We start from the raw sequence: 20,703 nt of genomic DNA on the forward strand, positions 1-20,703 counted from the left end.
ATTTTAATGTGGATACCCTTCAACTGCATCTGAATTGTTTTGTTTAAAATTCATTGTGGTAATGTCTAGAACCAAAGTTAGAAAAATGTTGTCTCTGTCCAAATAGATATGGACCTAAGTGTATCTATGCAGCTATTTATATTTTTGTGGGCAGTAAGAACAAATTGGAATAACTAAAGTTCCCATCTCTGACTCCTTTTAGAAAAGAGAAATAAACCTAGCAGTAAACAACAGCAGCTTTAATGCAAATATAGTCTAAAGTTACACACAACAAAAAGATGAACAAAACATGGACCATTTGCTCCACACCTATGAGGTGTCAAAGAGCTAAGCTGAGTTATTTCTATATTGATTCGAATCCTACAAGTAGAGTCACTGGAGCTGGGTATTAGTAGCTGTGTAAGTTGAATGCTATGGGTACATTCTAGATCAGTGTTTCTCAACTCCAGTCCTCAAGACCCACCAGCAGGCCATATTTTCAGGATTTCCTTAGTATTGTATAGGTGATAGAACTAATGCTTCAGCAGGTGTTGAAATTATCATCAGTGCAATACTAAGGATATCCTGAAAACTTGACCTGTTGTTGGGTCTTGAGGACTGGTGTTGAGAAACACTGTTCTAGATAGAGGTGGTATTCTCAATGAGGTGGTCTTTTTGAAGAGGTTTCACTGTATATGCCAAATACAAATGGTCATTACAAATTTACAAAGCCAAAAGCAATGTAGATACAATTTCTTGTAAGGTTCATTAATTAGATTCAATATGTATTTGATACATTAAACAAACCACCTCCCATAATACAAACATCTCTAGACAATTTCTCTGTAGTCATTATCCCCGACACGGTACGACATCCCATATGTTGGCAGTGCCAATATCCTCCACACTGACTCCACCCCGTTTTATACAAAAAATATCACCACCATATCTAGACTTACACTATAAAAGGATCAGATAAGGCTACTGTCATCTGTTCCTCCTACAACAACCCTCAGTTCGGTGTCCAGTAACCGAACTGCAATCAACATGGGGACAAATAGGAGGCTACTGATATCGATAGGAAGCCTCCTGTTATTTCTTACCTGTATCCATGCACAAGGTAAGTGTCCAGTAGTAAAAGGTTATACAAATCCTTTTGGGTAATAGAATATTTCAGTATGATTGAAATGATTACAAGCTTTAGTCTGGAAAAAGAGGAGCTTGATACACAGTTTACGTGGTCCTTGTTTGTGAGGTTTTTTTTCCAAAGTCCAAAGCCTGTGTGGGGAATTAAAACATATTTGGGGAGCTATAGAGGAGTGATACCTTCCTTTTAGAAGATGTACTTTCAACAAACCAATTCTACCTTTCAATTGTAAAAAAAAGCATAGAAAGAATCTGAATTAGGAGAGAAGCCTTACACACAATAGGGATCAATGTCCTGCATTTCTCCAAACTAATCTCTCTAGGTAATATGGCACCGTTTCTTAGCAAAATGGTTCCTTCTGAACAATAGTGTTGACTGCTGAGCAATCTGTTATGTCTGATGAGTCATATTGGCAGAGGTTACAAATAATTTATACTACATGGGGACATCTGGAAAGACTACATTCCGTGTTCAACCTCAATTTAGCCAATATAAAGTGATAACCATTATGGGCCACCATTTTCTGAACACCTAAAGGGAAGTCACTCTGTTTTGGTAATCAGGCAAGTAAAGACTGATAGCTAAAGGGATTGACCATTGGAAAGAAGTTACCAGGTATCCACATAATAGGTGATAATTACTGAACATTTAGGATATAACTCCTGGAATCTCCACAAATTGCCAGAAAGGGGCAGTTCTGTTACAAGGGATAAACAGTTGACCACTACTCCATTTATTCTCTATACATTGATGAGCATTACACTTGGCTTCCTCCGGTAGCCCCCTAGAGAATGAATGGAGCGGTGGTAAAGCATGTGCTATAATGTTTCATTCTAATGGGGATAAATTGCCCTCTTATGGTGATCTTTAGGCATTTTTCTAGTCCGACCCCAACAATTTACACATTATTACCTATGCTATGGATAAGTGATAACCACTCTTCACTGGACAGCCCATTTAACCTGCAATAGGAGTTTCTTGAAAGTCTTCAATGCTAGTTCTTGCCCACCCTAGAGCTGGGCGACATCATGGTAAATTCCTTATATACATGTACAATTCAAAATGTTCTAATTATTAGACTTTATCTGCCTTTCCTTGCACATTTTAAAGACATAATCAGGTCAAGTCGATATCAATGTCCTGGAAACTTTTATAAATCAATGATTTCCTTATGTGTTTGGTCATGCCACATAAAAAAAGGAAAGAATTTTTAGAAAGAAATAAGAATATTATCCATATTTCAAATTATTATTTGGTGCTCCAGTAACATGCAAAGCACAATTTTCATTAGCCATAACTAAGGTAATACTTGAAGCTTCTACTGGATCAAGATTATGTTTTCCAGCATATTAAAAAACTTTTTTTTTTAATTTTTTTGCTTTCATCATTCAAAAGAAGCAGATAGGGAGGAACATCAGAAAATGTGTAGTCAGCTTTGGACATCCGTCAAATTGGACAAAGTAGATTAAAAACCACTCCAGAGATTGTTTTAGTGCTCCTTCGTTAACCATCAGCTCTGTATATACAGTGTGTGCTTTAAAGCATTTATGCCATCACCGTCTTATTCTAATTTCAGCACTGCTTCGGTCACCTTCTGCTCCATGTGACCACAGCTCTGTCTTGCTGGTGACACAGTGGACCATTATTTCCTCTCTAAGGCCACGTTCACACGTTCAGTATCTGGTCAGTACTTTACATCAGTATTTGTAAGCCAAAATTAGGAGTGGAACAATCAGAAAAGTGTAATAGGAAAACTTGCGCCACTTCAGCATATTTCACCCACTCTTGGTTTTGGCTTAGAAATGCTGCTGCAAAAAACTGAAGAAATACTTAACGTGTGCATGTAGCCTTAATGTATGTCTATGAGCACCTTGTCTTGAGTCTAATAGACTTATATTAAGAAAGTGACTTCTGGTCCACATAGAAGACGGTGTATGAGCCAACTTGCCACAACTGAGCTCACATGATGCAGGAGAGGACTGGAGTGGCGCTGTAGATGGCAGAAGACTGCAATGGGTAAGTATTTTCATGCACATTACTGTATGTAGATTAGTGATGGCTAATGGAGGGGGCAATATAAAAAAGCAGAAGGGGTGTTTTAATATGGCATAATTATGGAAGATATGAGATATTAAACTATGTAACCCATGGGATAAAATGAGCCATTACACCAATGCAGGATATACCCAATGATGAGATTGTAATAATGCTGGATTAGCAGTGTTTAACTAGTCAAATCTCTTGTGGATTATATACAAAGGCAAAGTTTGTTTTTTCCTTAGGCAAACTCAGATTTAAAAAGTTCAAAACCATCAGTACATTGTCAAAGATGTTCCACTGCACTAAGTAAATATGCCAAGGATTACAGTGAGCAAACAGTACGATAATCGGCTTATATTAAGGGATTACATATGAGAATGAAACTCTAATGACAGTAATTAAAGCAACAGCAGATATAAAGCAATCTAATATTTTTATATCAGCTGGAAAAGGATATATATATATGGGATTGGGTGTACATGAAGGAAATGCAGACAAGCATTAGGAGAATTTACAGAGTCCGTGCAGGTTTCGTTCAGATCAAGTAGGAACCGGGACAAAATTGATGCAAGGATAAAGGTGCATCCAATTTTGCAAGCATTTTCCAATATAGCTAAAATAAAAAAAATGAAATTACTAAATACATTTTTATAAAGTCATAGTAAATAAATATTCTACTGTTTTATGTCTACAGCCTCTCTACAGAATGATCTTTATGGTAAAAGACCATAAAACAAATGTTGATCTTGCAGTCATGCTCTCTTCTATCTGTACCCCACTTCTCACATTTAGCACTTCACTAAGTAACAAATTCGTAAGTAGTGATGTGGCTACAAGATCCGACCAAACTGAGTTTGCTTTTAGGCTTCATAGAATCTGAAGACACAAAATGATAAATGATTTTCAGATGACTATATCGAAAGTTACTACATTTTTCATTTTAGATGCACCGGTGCATTATTGCAGCAGTGATGGTCATCACCCAATGATGATAGAGTGTGGACGCACTCAAAGAGATCACCGTGATGTGACGGTGTGCTCACCCATTTTGATCAATTTCTTAATTAAGAATCTTGCCTTCATTTTTTGAAAATTTTGTTTAACAGTTAAGGATCAATGTATAAGATAAGGATGTGCAGTCTACATCTTTCTGTAAAGTTGTGTTGTAATAAAAAAAATTGGTTGTGAGGTTGGAAGCATCGTTTTACAATTGAGCCAGTGGTTTTCATCGACCGCTTTACTTACCGTACTAAATATTCAAACTGATCCCTAAAAAGATTTTTTTTCTGTGATCACTTCATTATAATGTTTTATTGTTACTTACTTCCTAATTCATTTTTATTTATCTTGTTTATCCTATAGGTCAGGGAATGTTTTCAGGTGAGATATTTTAATTGTTTTTTTTTCATCTGTTTTTAGAATTCTTTTAAGGTGAAATATACATATGTATTTATAATATTTACCCTTGGACCATCCTTTATACATTGCTGGTTTCAATAAAAAACATGGTGTGTGGCTTCACTGCTACCTTATAATTCATAGAGAAAATTGGATCTAATTTAGAAACAACTCTTTGCTAGCCCACCATACCCTATACAGTGGTCTCCAACTTGCCTTCCCTTGTGAGCCACTTTCATATCTAAACAATGGTCTCAAGCCACAACCTCCCCCAGAACCATCACCAAGAGCCCCCAATTATTGGCATATTGACAATCAAAGCTTGACCACAGAAAGCACAACAAGTTTGTGTGCTCCCTCTCATATGGGCAGAATACTTACATCTCGAGGTTCCCACTTTACCCCATTCTATATTCGCTCATCATGCACACAAGCTCCTCTGTAACTGGCAGTATCATCCCATCTCAGCCTACCATTTTTATCCTACTACTGTCCTCCGCCTGCATATACACATTAGGATCGACTCTTCTATGTCAGATTCTCAAAAAAGTCACCATTTGAAGACTTTCTCTAATACACCCAGCAGTCAGACAGCCACGAGTCACAGATCATGGGTCCACAAGCCACAAATGGCTCCCAACCCCAAGTTGGAGGTTATCTGAAACATTATTTAACAGTTACTTAGTCCTATTTGCATTTTAAGATATAGTTTGGATAATTATTTTGGGAAATACTCTAGCTTTGTATATTATATACATAGCAACTATCCTTAACTACTCGATTAACATGCAAGTTCAATGTGGTCAGACATCTGTCATACCAAATGGAGGGAGGGGCAATATAAGAATATCTCTATATATAAAACTGAATGTATGTATGTATATATGTATGTATGTGTGTATTACCAATCAATCACGAAGCATCTTTCATTTCACCAGAGCTGTTCAATAGAAGCTGAGCTGTGATTGGTTGCTATGAGCAAGTTTTCCTTGCAACCAATCACTAAGCATCTCTCATTTCACCAGAGCTGGTTAAAAGAAGTTGAGCTGTGATTGGTTGCTATGAGCAAATTTTCCCACTTGACATCACCTCAGCAGACACTGACATGGTGGGAGAAATCTAGCATCCCTGGGAACATAAGCTCCCAGCCATTGTCTGCCCCCCCAAAAAGGAGCAGAGAGCACATGACAGAAATGAATCCCCCTCCCGTTCCCATATATCCATCACACATCCTCCATCCAATAGGCACATCTTCCCTCTTAAAGGGATCATTGGTATGGAAGTTAGGGCAAATTCACTCTGAGCTTTGGTACTGACCCCCAGGCCTTTCTTAAAGGGATCTCCGGTATGCAAGTCAGGGCAAATCCATCCAGTGCTTTGGTTCTGACCCCAGGCCTCTCTTAAAGGGATCCCCAATGTGGAAGTCAGGGCAATTGCCTTCAAATGCTCTGGTAATGACCTCAGGCTCTCTTAAAGGGATTTCCTGTATGGAAGTTAGGGCAAATCCCTCAGCGCTCTGATTCTGACCCTGGGTTTCTATTAAAGGGATCATTGGTATGCAAGTCAGGGCAAATCCACTCAACGCTCTGGTTCTGATGCCAGGCTTCTCTTAAAGGGATCCCCGGTATGGAAGTTAGGACCGTTCCACTCACCGCTTTGGTTCTGACCCCAGGCTCTCTTAAAAGGATCCCCGGTATGGAAGTTGCTCAAATCCACTCAGTGCTGTGGTTCTGACCCAAGGCCCCTCTTAAAGGGATTCCCGGTATGGAAGTGAGGGCAAATCCACTTTGCGCTTTGGTACTGACCCCAGGCCTCTCTTAAAGGGATCTCCGGTATGGAAGTTAGGGTAAATCTCTCAGCACTCTGATTCTCACCCCAGGCTTCTGTTAAAGGGATCATTGGTATAGAAGTTAGGGCAAATCCACTCAGTGCTCTGGTTCTGACCCCAGGATGATGTGGGATATTAGTGGTAGTAGTCCGGTGGCTCTGGCTGATGGGATGATGTGGGATATTAGGGATAGTAGTCTGGTGGCTCTGGCTGACGAGATGATGTGGGATATTAGGAGTAGTAGTTCGGTGGCTCTGGCTGATGGGATGATGTGCGATATTAGGGATAGTAGTCCGGTGGCTTTGACAGGATGATGTGGGATATTAGGGGCAGTAGTCCAGTGGCTCTGGCTGACAGGATGATGTGGGACATTAGTGGTAGTAGTCTGGTGGCTCTGGCTGACGGGATGATGTGAGATATTAGGGGTAGTAGTTCGGTGGCTCTGGCTGATGGGATGATGTGGGATATTAGGGGTAGTTGTCCGGTAGCTCTGGCTGATGGGATGATGTGGGATATTATAGTGAATGTGGCTATGCGGAGTGGGCGGAGCTCTACACTCAGCTTTATATATATATATATAATCATTATAATTTGTTATAACTAACCGTAGTTAGTTACTATGCCCGGGCAGCGCCAGGCTCTTCAGCTAGTGCATTATAATGATGAAATGTGAGATTCCCTGAATTTATAGAATAATGTCACAATAAGACTCATTGGCCAATCACTTTGACAATATCTAAATATTAACATACTGTTTTCTGCATAATCTGTGCTGCTTTTCTTAATCAGACATAATCAGACGTAAGCTAACAACCTATGTTTGCATCTACGACTTCGTTATATTGATTTAATTATTGATATGTTTGATGTGTACTTTCATTGACAAGACAAACAAAATAAGAACTTGGCATTTATGGTTTTATTTTCTTACATTGTGACACATTTCTTGATGTATTGATCATTCCTGTTCTCTTTAGTTAATTGTAAGGACTGATTTAGAAAATGTATCAAGAAGTAACAAAAGACAAGTATTATTATCAATGCAATGATAGTAACAGCTGATATACGGATGGAAGAAATTATTGCTCTGCTCCCTCCAGGAACAGGGAAGATAAAGACTTTTCAGCAAGTAATATTTTTCTGTTTTTGTATATTTTTTTAGAAGAAGATTGGGATTCTTTTAGTCAAGAGTATGACCAGTTCAACGTAGAAGACTTTGACTCATGTGAGTACTTTTTGTTTCTCATTTGCCATATTTGCAATCATGATTTTGTAGCTTGAGCTAGATCTATGATGTATGGATAGAAGAGAGATATATGAATTTCTGATGACGGTGGATATAATATATTCAAAAATTGAACAATTATAAAAACTGCAAATTTGTAGTTATCCATGTAGAACATAGAAAAATTGAGTGAAAGGGGGTAACCCCCTTTGAACAATCCCTTTTGATGATATAGATTCCCTAAGAATGAACTATTTACAATATTGTCTGCTTTTGGGTTGCTCAGTGATCAGCTGTAATTCATGGGGGTTGTAGCATCATGTATTTAATTTAACTGTATCGGGATATCTCAGTTCTTACATAATAACTAGCAAAGGGATTTTCATCATATACATCTATCACTTATACACAGACTAAATGTATGTTCCCTGGTGGCCCCACAACTATGCTCCCCACAGTCACTAAAATAGGTATTTTTGATTTGCCATTGCTTCTCCCCATGGTCATGAGATTGCTATTGAGCTTGCATTCTGCCGTTCTATAGGAACCAAATGGGGCTGATAGGAGCAAGTTTCATTTTTGCTTAATTTAAACTTCTCACCATGATCTAGTGAGTGTAATTGAAAGACGTACCCAGGACCCTTGTTCTAGTGATTGTGTGGGGTCATAGTGGTGGGATTCCTAGTAACCATTTATCGTCTATACTGTGGAAACTAAATGAGAAACCTGTAGAATTCTCTAATAGAGAATTTGGAAATGAGGTTAATAAATCAGGTCACTCCATTAAATTGATATCTTTGGTGACAAAATTCTCTTTATGGTTCTTGTTTAATCAGCGTTTGAAGTTTTCTTCTAATGAGATTTTGGTGCACAGGGGCTGGACTGTGGGTGGGGTCTTCTCCTCATGCCCTGGCCTCTCTACTTGCCTCCTGTTTGAAATGTCATGCAAAATGATATCATGGCTCAGTGATGTCATCAATTTAAAACAGCAAGAAGGTCATAAAAAACAGTGACCTGTCATTAAAACACAGGAGGCAGGTGGAGGGGCCAAGCCAGGAGTGGAAGACCCTACCGACAATACTACACCGAAATCTCATTAGAGGAAAACTTGAAAGGCTGATTAAACAAAAACCATAAAGCAGATTTCTTCAACAAAGGTTTCAATTTAATCAGTAAAACAGCTTCATTATGGCCATGTCTGCACTTAACATTGTTAAATTGTACAGACAAGTTCACTTTAAAGGCCCCGTTACCCACAGCGATCTCGCTGGCGAGATCACTGATTTTGTGACACATCAGCGATCTCTCCAGTGATATCGCGGTGTGTGACATCCAGCAGCGACTGGGCCCCCCTGCCGGGTATCGCTAATCGTGCTGGATCGCCCTGGGCCGTTTTTTCATCTCTGGTCTCGCGCTGGCCAGCGCGCATTGCTGCATGCGGCAGCGGGAGCCAGCGATCAGCGACGCTGCATGCTGGTATCCAACGTACACATCGGGTTTCTAAGAGCCGCACGGCTCTTAGAAACCCGCTGTTTACCTTGGAAACCAGCGTCACGCTGGTATCCAACATAAACAGCGGGTTTCTAAGAGCTCGCTGGTCCTGATCGCTGGAGGGGCTGTCTATGTGACAGCTCACCAGCAATCAGCCTAACATGTCCCAGCGATCCCATCCATGTCGGATCGTTGGTGGGATCGCTGGGACATCGTTATGTGTAACGGGGCCTTAAGTTGATCATAAAATGCAGATTTGGGTTGGCCAAAAAGTCATATTCATACCATCTTCTCCTGCCTGTCAGATGCTATTATAAGTGCCACTTGAGTGCATATTTATGTCCAAGACTTGATCTACCATGTTGGCTGCGCTACTTGAAAAATCATTCATGTCAAACGGCAAATCTAAAACGTTCATGAACAACCTTCACATACCGAATGGAAGTTTAAAATCCATAATGTATGGCCATCTTTACATGTAAGCTCAATATCTAGATGTAGGTGCATACTATAATGCATAAGGATGAACAATGTAGATGAGCAATGTATTAGGGCGCAGTAAGACAGCTGAATAACAAGTATGACAACTACATAGCAGTGTGCAGACTGGCCGGCAGTCTCCTCACCCAAGCGTGAAAGCTACATAGAAACACATGCTGTCACGCTTGGGTCAGGAGAGCCGTCGGTCAGTCCGAGCATTACGATGCTATTGTCATCCGTCTTATACGGCAGTTTGACTCTGCCCTTAGAAATACGACAACGATGAAACACTTAAACTGTTTATTACTTATTTTTGATAATGCCAATTTATATTGTCTTTTTAGCTGATATGGAGCAGACTGTAAGCGAAGACTATGAAGACTTACAGCAGCAATCAGGTGAGAAATTATTACATCCCACATTGCATTTGGTTGAATGTCTGCTACGTGGCTAGCTCCCTGATCCTCTTTCCTAACTATATGATGATGTTTTTGTTTAACAGATGAAGGTCCTTCGCGAGTGAACATCATCACATCGCCTTCTCCAGTTTACCGAAGTAAGTAAAAACTATAGTAGGTAGAAATACTATTGTCAATTATGAAAAATCTATCCTATAATATTCTATCAACTACTTTATATACACAGCTATGAATCCATATCACAACCAAAAAATTTGCAGCGCCTTTGGTAACAACAACTACAAAACCTTTGATGGAGACATCTTCCATTTTAATGGGCACTGCAGTTACCAGTTTGTTCGTCACTGCAAGAGCAATTATGAGGATTTCTTTGTGGGAATCACACGTGAGGTCAAGAACAATATTCCTGTTATCTCTGGCATTTCCATGAAAATTGATGGCGTTGACATTTCTTTGACTGTGGAGATTGTGACTGTGAGCAATAAAGTGTAAGCAATTGATTTTATTATTAAGATTATTATTACTTATTATCAAGTCTAATGAAGAAATAAAAAAAAATAGAAAGTAAATTAAGAGTCTAATGTACCCAGTCCTTCTATACCTTTGACTTATATTTTTATTTTTGCATTGTGGTATTAAATAAATATATTTTTTTGGATGGTTTAGGCATTAAATCATTCATAGCAAAACCTCCTATACAGAATTTTGCAGTTGTTACTTTGTGTGAGCGATTACCTTTGAATGAATTTTGAAATACTACTCTATATAATGCATTTCATTCCCTCACAGTGTGAATGAGCTGCCATTCAGTATTGGTACAACCCAAATCTCAAAGTCTGGTACTTCCATAAGAATTAGCTCTAAAATTGGAATGGAATTGATGTGGAATGAAGAAGACTCTCTCACGGTAATAAAAAAAAGGCTTGCTCATTCCTATATTTAGTTGCTTTTATCATTGTATTATTATCCATTTTTTCATGATTAGTTGAGCTTTACTTACTGTACATTATTTTTAGCTGCTTTAAAGCACAACTCAGTTTTGTTTTACTTCTTGACTGGAGTGGTGCTACTAATCTAAGTTTATTGATCCTAGTATTACCCTTACCAGCCAACATCTTCAGCTCCTTTCGGCGCCGCTCCGGTCCAACATCACCATCTTGTGACTGCAACTTCTAACTGACCGGAAGTCAGAGCAAGCAGTCACAAGCTCTCAGTGTAAGTCTATGAGGGCCATGTTTGGGCCTCATTTTGGCTCTCATAGACTTACATTGAGTTGTGACTTCTGGATCGCCCAACAAACAATGAAGAGATCCAGCAGTGCACGACCGAAGCAGAGCCGATAAAAAGGACAACAGCGGCTGGTAAGTGTATTACTAGGGTCAGGGAACTTAAATTGGAGGCACCACTCCAGCGCTGCAATAAAAACAAATGCTGGAATGGTGCTTTAACATCCTATTAAAATTCCTTTGTGTTACCAAGAATGGTGGAATATTTAATCTTACAGTCTGCTGGCTCGTTGTCTATGCAAATGGCTACCTCTGCAGTCTATCAGAGGTGAACGGTTTACTAGGAAAAGAGTGCAATGCTGGATCCAGCCATCTTCATTGCCCCTGTGCTTCACCGATGCTGCACGGGCAAAGCTGCTGTTGCAGCATTTGTGAGTGTGCAGTTTGGACTAGCGTCTCAACCAACCTGCTGATCCAAACTGTCAACCTTCAGAAGCTATTCCCAGCAAGCAGAGAGCTCATAGGGTGGAGAGCTATGCACTCCTGAAAGTAAAAGATAAGATAACCATTTGAGATCAGTTTTGTAGTCACAACGAAAAAATTAAACACTGACAATAATCAAAAGAAAGTCAAACTATCAACATAAAAAGTATAGAACAAGTAAGACTTAGGAACTCTGTGTGGCAAGATCTTTGGTGACTTTCTCCAAACATTTAATATTACGTTACCTCTGCTAAATTACTAAGCTTAATTGCAGATTAAGAGATTAATGTCTTATACATGCTTTTAGACGTCAACTTTACTAATTTACGTTGTTAACAATTCACAAATTTTTCACTTTGTAGATGGAATTGAGTGAAAAATACGCCAACCAAACCTGCGGTCTTTGTGGTGACTATAATGGAATTCCATTCTACAATGAGTTTATCATGAATAGTAAGTACAATACAAATACTGAATAGAAATTATAATTCTTATATGTACTGGAAAGCTAATTTTACCTTTTCTTTAGATGCCCATCTGACTCCTCTTCAGTATGGAAACCTTCATAAATACCATAACCCAGAAGAAGAAAAATGTGAAGACCCTAAGGAAGAAGCAGACACAGAATGCCCTATAAATGTAAGTTTCTATACTTTTTAGAGTTTGCTGACAATTAAAACAGAATCATGGTTATTTTTTAATGTCTACTGAAACATAGGTGGAACTAGACTTTAAGTTGTCTTCCTTTCTGAATAGGCAATTTGCATATTTAATTTTCCAGTTGAACATAGCCTATAAATCTCCTTATACTGGCATGTCATTCTCCAAAAGGAGAGACATTACCCGTTAGACCCCAGTCACTGGCCTCTCACCCAGCCAAATCAGAACTCATTCTATGCATGGAGGAGGGGCAACACCCTGAAACATGTGTCTGCAAATTGAGTGTCTGGTTTGGATTTTTTCATAAGTCATATGACAAGGCTTGTTAAAGGGTCGCTATTGACTTTTAGGATTGCTACTTCCAATAGGTATTACTAGAGTTAAAGTCCTCTTCTTCTCTGAAGAGGCAATTTGCATAGTGAGAAGGGTCATGGTTAAAAAAAATGGCAAACTGTGCTAAAATTTTGACTCAAAAAATTAGTCTAAGTAGGTCATCAAAGATTTGTTCTAAAACTAGACAAAAGTATGTTAATATACTATTTATTATACAGTCTGAATCACAATGATACATTTATTTTTAATATATATTTAATATATGTGTAAAATTTTAAATTAGGTTGTTTTCCCATAATATAGACTGAGAAATCTCCCATTTTTATCTCCCATAGAAACATATATGCAAATCTGTTTTGACTGGTGCAGCTTTTCAGGACTGCAATAAGATTGTGGAAGTTCAGCAATACATTGAACTCTGTGAGAAAGATATCTGCAGATGCACAGGAAATTCAACAGGATTCTGTCTTTGTAACATCTTTACCGAGTATTCCAGACAGTGTGCTCATGCCGGTGGCCAACCACGGAACTGGAGAACATCTAAAATCTGCCGTAAGTCACAATCTACTAAAATCAGAATCCTTGTTAGTTAAGACTGAATACGTTTTATAGTTCACAAACGTGTTTATGTTTAGCTATTCTGAGTATCTGGTGGCATAAGAAATGTCAATGGTCAACTGTGTGAATCAAACAATGAGAAAAAGACACTAGGGGGCAAGTCATTGGCTTCAAATATGGACACCTTAGCTCAAAATGTGAACTTTAAGGACAGATTATTACATTAGACCTTGGGTGCACTGGAGGCTCCTCTTGTGGCCCAGATTCTATATTGATAGAATTCTGCTCAGTGCTGAACACAAATCTAATAATTCAGAGTAGTGATTGCTATCCCATGGCTCATTCCCCCATCATCTTGAAGTTTTGCAAGAGTAGGTGAGTTGCAGGATAGATACCAATGAAAATGAAAGAACATAGGCAACCTTTCCTTCCTGGTTTCCTAAAACAACACCTACCCATTTATAAGCGATTGTGTTACACGATATATAGTGCAGAATTTAATAAATGTATGTATATTGGGATTGTCAAGCCTTGTGTCATAGCAGGGCTACATATGCATATGATGGTGCACTGCAGTATGACTTCGGTAAAATGTGATCTTTCAAGAAATTAACATGCCAATTCTGCACTTTTTAGCTCTGAGATGTGCATTCAATCTACAATTCACGGAATGCGGCACTGCCTGTCCAGACACTTGTACTAACTCTGAAAGTTCTTTGGTCTGTGATGATCATTGCACAGATGGCTGTCGTTGCCCCGCAGGTAACATACTATAGATTTCTACATTTTTCTACATTATACTCACCCATCTGAAATATCAGCCACTCCAAATAGAACCATCATTTGAAGCTTTCTTTTCATTTTTAAGGACTGGTGTTTGATGATATCAGAAAAATCGGTTGTATTCCAAAGGAGGAGTGCCCCTGCACCCTTAATGGAGATGTTTACCCATCTGGAACGGGATATTCTGAGAAATGTCAAGATTGGTAACTACGACTAGATTACCTACCTTTACTGTAGAGCCTAGGTTTCCAACCTGTGATACATTTATGTCAAGGCCTACACGGCATGCCTCAACTGGTATGCTCAATCTTTTAAATTCGTTTTTAGAATAATTATTGAGTGTTCCCTAACCATGTTCAAGAAATTGCTAAAAAATTGTGTCTTCATTAAAATATTTTTCTATTCAAGATTAAAAGGAACAATAATTTTGGATTACAAAAAATATTTTGTCTCTGATTTTAACTTTCCTTAACAGCACATGCAAAGGAGGGAAGTGGAGCTGTGATAAAAAGGCATGCTTTGGTGTTTGCGCCCTTGAAGGAGGTTCTCACATTACCACTTTTGATCTTACCCGCTACAACTTGCATGGAGACTGTAAATACACACTAGCTAAGGTACTAAACAAGGACATGTCATAGAATCAATAAATATACTAGTAAATGCATAAACAGGAGTTGGAGATAATGCGCTCAACTATGGATGAACACAAAGGGACATTAAGCACTGAAACGGATTATGGCTGCGTTCACACTTCTCTTTTGATATTCCTTTCGACTGTTTTAGTTTTTAAAAAAAGACAAATGTAATTCATATCTAAAGTGCATCCATTGCCTAAATGATGCAATTGGAAGAAGTGGGACATCACTGATTATTATGGATTCATCTTGGTTTCTTTGTGTGGGTATTTTCAGTGTGAAGGGAAAAGCTCATCATGTGGACCTTTTTTCCAATCTTAAAGTTGACATATAATAAACACGAGACTGCCTCCATAATCAAAGAGGTCCCTCTACTTCTGTTTGCACTAGTTATGCACATTATTTCTCTTTCCTTTCTGCGAAAAAAAGAAAAGATAAATAAAATGTCAAAACATTATAGCTTTAGCCAAGGGATTATTGCTAGATTGTGAAATGAGCAATGTAATTTAGAAACAAATGGTCAGAAGAGCAATGTTAAGCTTGGAAAGCTGTGACAACCAAGGACTTCCTATATAGGAAGCCAATGTCACTGCCATGGGATGTAAAAATAAAGGTATTTCCATTCACAAATTGGACTTACTTATATGTTCTTAAACAGCAAAATCTTCTCCTGTCCATAGTTTGTAACATATTATAAAAGAAAAAAATTGAGGGAAAATGTGATATACAAAAGTGGCACTTTTATCTTAAGATTGTGGATTTGAAAGAACAATATTAGGAAAAGGGCTCTGTTTTCTTAAGGCGTAATAGTGTGAATCGACATTAAGGAAAGGTCTTAAATTTGATTTTTGCAATAAGACTGCTGAGCTGACCCTTCTGAGCACTAATATGCCTTCTACTGTTACCTAAACTTGATCCTTTTACAGCATTGGATTCATGTCAAATGAGTAATACTCTTGCGTTTATATGATGATATGTGAAATAACTTTTACCAACTTTGTCTCTTATTTCTAGACACATGATTCCAACCTGTTTAGTCTTTGGGCAGATCTTAGCAAATGTGGGCATACAGACACAGAAACTTGCCTTAACAGCATTACTCTAAGTTTGAATGGCGGAAACGAGGTAAGTACAGTACCTGTAGAAATTAAAACCCTACATGAATTGGAAAATGTAGACTTTATTGCAATTTTTTTCACAATATAACTCTATATGTAATCTTCCTATTCAGGAAGTCCTTGTGAAGAAATGCGGCAGTGTATATATTGACAGTACCTACACCCAACTGCCAGTGTCAAGAAGTATGTAGGATAAGTAAAGCTGTGGGTCATTCTATGGGTCAACTGAAAACTGCCATTTGTCATTCTCTATAATGTACATTTCTTTTGTTTTCACAGACAATATTACCATCTTCAAACCAACATCCTTTTACATCATTGTAAATACTAACAAAGGCATTCAGTTGAAAATTCAAACTGTGCCCAACATGCAAGTTTATATATCACTTGATCCAAAACACATGGACAAAACAAGCGGTAAGACCACTTTTGCTTCTTTTGTTCAATGTCCAAGATAAACATAGACTGTAATGTGCTTATTGATGTTTGCTTGACCATTCCATTATGTCCACCTGGTAAAATAACTTCATAAAGAGTAGATACCTGTTTTTTACGCAAACTGATGTCTTTGCAGGTCTGTGTGGCAATTTCAATGACATTCAAGCTGATGACTTCAAATCTCCTGCTGGAGTTATAGAAGGAACTGGATCATCGTTTGGTAACATGTGGAAGAGTCATGCTGACTGTCCAAATGTCAAAAACAACTTTGAAGATCCCTGTGCCCTCATGGGTCAAAATGGTGAGTGACTGCAAATGCTTTAAGGAAATACTTATAACTTCAAATAAGGGAACCTGAACTGTAAAGTTCAGGGTTTGTACCAGACATCTAGTGTCCGGTGCTGAACTCCGAACATGGACTTCTCCATGAAGTCCCTTTTAGTGTTTGTAATTTGGGTGCTGAAGAGAGAAAGAGACTTTTGCAGCCCCCTAGCCCTTACTATGATCATTTTACAGCTCTAAAGTTCGAGTCCCCACTGACTGGGTTCAAGTTCAGGTAGAGCTCTGGTACCTGAACTGAACTTTGGCCTTAAATCAATGCAAACCCGACAAACCCAAACATCCATGGGTCTTCTCATCCCTACTAATGACAAAACACAACAACACAATTGACAATTATTCTAGAAAATTATGATACTATCAACACTATGATGAAATGCGTGAGTATTTGGTATCCATTTAGTGAAGACTTTTCAAAGGTACGTCTCACTAACTAAATGGACTGCACATTTTGTTTTTAGAACAATATGCATCTCACCATTGCGATGTGTTGCTGGCCAGTGATGGACCATTTGCCAGCTGCCACAAGTATGTTGACCCCGAAGCATTTCATAAGGTAAAACTAAAAATTTTATAATGTAATAATTCAAGATTAGAAATCACAATAAGTTCATCTTTTTTTTTTAAATGATGATGGTAACTCATTAAAAAAGTCATCAAAGTAACTACTTCAGTAGCCAGAAATCCTCAGATGACAGAGATTCACATCTACAGTTACAACATTATAATTTTCATAACAATTTATGGAATCTCTCAACAGAACTGCATGTTTGATGCCTGCAACTGTGATAAAAAAGAAGACTGTATGTGCACTGCTCTCTCATCCTATGTTAGCGCCTGTTCCAGACAAGGAGTTGACATACGTGGATGGAGAACAAATACTTGCCGTAAGTTTTACAAAATAGGACATTTTTTTTTTTTTTTTTTACAAATTTCTTCTCATAGTCCTTATCACAAAAGAAGAGATTTGGAAACATTAATATGTACAAATATTGCTAAACAATTCTAATATTTTTTATTGTATGCTTTGCTCTTAGACTCATACACAACCACCTGTCAGCCTGGTCATACCTACAGCTACTCTGTCAGTACTTGCATGCCTAGCTGCCGTTCTCTCAGTGAACCCGATGTCACCTGTGAAATTGATTTTGGCTCTGTTGATGGTTGCATTTGTGAAGATGGAACATACCGAACTGACAATGGGGATTGCGTCCTCCCTGCTCTTTGCCCTTGTTACTATAAGGGAACTGCCATAACAGCTGGAGACATGTTTCATGAAAATGGGGCAATGTGGTAAGATCTTACTTTCAAATTCAAACCCTAGAGCACAAGGAACCAGCCTTTAATCTCACCACTCTCATTTACCTAATGTGAGATCACAAGACATTCTGTTACATATTAATTGTATTAATTGTATTCTTATAAATTCTGGAGCATCGTTGTTAGTAGGCGTTTTTAATTTTTTTATCACCATTTTCGCAGCACCTGCACAAACGGAAAACTGGAATGTATGGGCGTAAATGATGTGGCGCGCAAAGGTAACGTAAGCTTTTCTGGCTTCTGTATCAATTCTTTTAGTATGTATCAGAAATGCTCTATACAAATTTTCTATGTGGTTTTACTGGGGTTTTCATCAGACATTTAAGAGGTTGCTCGTTAAAAACTGATAAGTCTGTAATCCCGCCAGTGGCCGTGTCCGACTAAAGGGCGTGGCCTCGCGCCGTACAAGTGTATGGAGAGCGAAGCCGCATCCATTGGCCGGGGGCATGTATAAAGAGCCTTTCACACTAAGCGATATCGCTAGCAGTATCGCTATAACGTCACAGGTTTTTGTGACGTTATAGCGACATTGCTAGCAATATCGCTATGTGTGATACTTACCTCCGACCGCTCCCCCGCTGGTTATCGCTGATCGCGCGAGAATGTCCTGGACCGTTTCTCGTCATCAGCTTCCTGCTGGGCTTCCTGTGGCACCGACGAGCGACGCATGGATGCGGGCGGGAGGACGTGAGGATCGCCTCGTCTGACAGGTAAGTAGCGACCCCCGACCCCTGCTATGTCGCTGGTGAGATCTGCCTGTGTGCCAGCTCACTAGCGACCACTTATCGATGTACCAGCGATCCTGACCGCGTCATATCGCTGGTCGGGATCGCTGGTGCATCGCTAAGTGTGACACTAGCTTAACTCAAACATATCCTTCGGTTACGGGTCTGAAACCAGCAAATCCCAGCAGCGCTGGGAGGGATTCATAAGTCTGCAGTCACACAGAGTGACTGCAGACTTATCGGTTTTGACAGGACAACTCCTTTAAGTGGCAAGAATTGCACATGATACCAATTTCTAATACCCTAAAAAAAGTCAAGGCCAACAGCATGTATTTGGAGATTTGATCTTTTACTTTAGTAATTATTTTATTATAGAAAAGAAACATAATGCAATACACCAATCCTTTCTGCAGAGTAGTCATCATTTCAATTTTTATTTCATAAATCAATAGCATACCTGAAAATAAACAACTTTGTAATGTATTTTATAAGAAAAATAAGCTTCTTTCTCCTCTTGGATTGATCATTCTCAATTTATGAGTAAAAAGTTAAAAATCTGTATTCAGTGAACACAGATTTTCCCATTACTAAGATTGTATGTTCTCCCCGTGTTTGTGTGGGTTTCCTCCCACATTCCAAAGTCATACTAATAGGGAAACTAGATTGTGAGTCCAATGGGGACAGTGATGACAATGTCTGTAAAGTGCTGTGGAATATGATGGCGCTATATAAGCGAAGCATAATAAAAAAAAAAATCAGTGCAGGAGGAGAAAGAAGCTCTTTTTTTTCTGATAAGATATATTACAAAATTTCTAATTTACATGTGTTATTGATTTATGAAAAAAATGAAAACAATGGCTACTCTTTAAAGGCTTTCATATATTATTTAATAATCTGATTACCAGTATTGATTCTACTCTTGTTATTTTTATTATGTTTTTGTATCTGTTAATAATACATATTGATTACCATTTGTTATTGCTGAGCCCCTCAATATTCTATTATTCTAGATTTCTAGATAAATGAAGTCACATATTTGTGTACCATGATAATATATTTCTTTCCTCAGAATGTGAACACCCGATGGTCTACTTCGACTGTGACAATGCCACCGCAGGTGCTAAAGGCTCGGAGTGTCAGAAAAGCTGTTCAACCTTTGAAAACGACTGTGTAAGTTGCTATGAATTCCTTATGTTTAAAAGTTTTTTGGTGGCTAAAAAAAAAATGGTAGACTATCTTGAAGATGAGCTACCAATGTATGATCAGTTTGGGTCCTACCACCATTGTCTACTTCTCCAGAAGAATCATTATTCTTTTCCATGGTATATATATATCTGAGATACAGCGCAACCCTATAAGGTTAAAGTTTGTTTGATTGTTTTTTTTCTTAATATTTTACAGTATAGCTCTAGTTGTGTATCTGGATGCGTATGTCCTGAAGGACTGGCTCTTGATGATGAAAGAAACATATGTATTGCTGAAGAAGATTGTCCTTGTCGACTCAATGATGATTACTATGCAGCAGGAGAAACAGTCCAGGTCAAATGTAACACATGGTAAGATACTCCAGACCATGGTGGCTTTGTTTTTTGGACTTTTTCAAGGTTATTTTTTATCTAATTGTGACCTTATTGTACAGTACCTGTAAGAGCAAAAAGTGGGACTGTACCACAGAAACATGCCTGGGGACTTGTGCCGTGTATGGAGATGGACACTACCTTACTTATGATAACAGAAGATATCGCTTCAATGGAAATAGCTTTTATACCTTGGTTCAGGTACATGTTTTATATGTCTTTTTTGGCTGCCTATATAGAAAATTTAACTGCTATCTCACAATTTATTTCTCCGTATATTTCTAGGATTACTGTTCTAGCGAACCTAGTGAAGGCACTTTCCGAGTTCTCACAGAAAATGTTCCTTGCAGTTCACAAGGCCCCACATGCTCCAAATCCATCAGACTTTACCTTGGCGTAAGTGTTTATTATCCAAAAATAATATGTAATAGCTACCCCCATTCATGGTTTTATTTATTTAGTTACTTTTTATTACAAAAGTTTTCCTCTTTCCTTTTCATT

General features: G+C 38.4%; 1 protein-coding gene across 1 annotated transcript in view; it reads left to right on the forward strand.

The window, feature by feature from the left end:
• The first annotated feature begins 991 nt into the window (after positions 1–991).
• The window catches only part of LOC141058196 (uncharacterized), a 40,786-nt gene continuing 21,074 nt past the window's right edge, over positions 992–20,703 (forward strand). Inside the window, exons 1-25 of the mRNA XM_073554344.1 lie at positions 992–1,099; positions 4,529–4,546; positions 7,555–7,617; positions 9,933–9,986; positions 10,091–10,144; positions 10,234–10,495; positions 10,797–10,914; positions 12,079–12,169; positions 12,246–12,355; positions 13,045–13,261; positions 13,904–14,029; positions 14,136–14,253; positions 14,526–14,664; positions 15,700–15,810; positions 15,917–15,986; positions 16,083–16,220; positions 16,378–16,542; positions 17,042–17,136; positions 17,341–17,467; positions 17,618–17,873; positions 18,063–18,118; positions 19,695–19,795; positions 20,027–20,181; positions 20,265–20,403; positions 20,488–20,598. Of these exons, the coding sequence (XP_073410445.1) occupies positions 1,027–1,099; positions 4,529–4,546; positions 7,555–7,617; positions 9,933–9,986; positions 10,091–10,144; positions 10,234–10,495; positions 10,797–10,914; positions 12,079–12,169; positions 12,246–12,355; positions 13,045–13,261; positions 13,904–14,029; positions 14,136–14,253; positions 14,526–14,664; positions 15,700–15,810; positions 15,917–15,986; positions 16,083–16,220; positions 16,378–16,542; positions 17,042–17,136; positions 17,341–17,467; positions 17,618–17,873; positions 18,063–18,118; positions 19,695–19,795; positions 20,027–20,181; positions 20,265–20,403; positions 20,488–20,598 (2,967 nt within the window). The 5' untranslated portion in view covers positions 992–1,026. The remainder of the gene's footprint in view (positions 1,100–4,528; positions 4,547–7,554; positions 7,618–9,932; positions 9,987–10,090; positions 10,145–10,233; positions 10,496–10,796; positions 10,915–12,078; positions 12,170–12,245; positions 12,356–13,044; positions 13,262–13,903; positions 14,030–14,135; positions 14,254–14,525; positions 14,665–15,699; positions 15,811–15,916; positions 15,987–16,082; positions 16,221–16,377; positions 16,543–17,041; positions 17,137–17,340; positions 17,468–17,617; positions 17,874–18,062; positions 18,119–19,694; positions 19,796–20,026; positions 20,182–20,264; positions 20,404–20,487; positions 20,599–20,703) is intronic.

This window comes from Dendrobates tinctorius, unplaced genomic scaffold, assembly GCF_039654945.1.
Source record: "Dendrobates tinctorius isolate UK_male_01 unplaced genomic scaffold, ASM3965494v1 ptg000211l, whole genome shotgun sequence".
Lineage (NCBI taxonomy): Eukaryota > Metazoa > Chordata > Amphibia > Anura > Dendrobatidae > Dendrobates > Dendrobates tinctorius.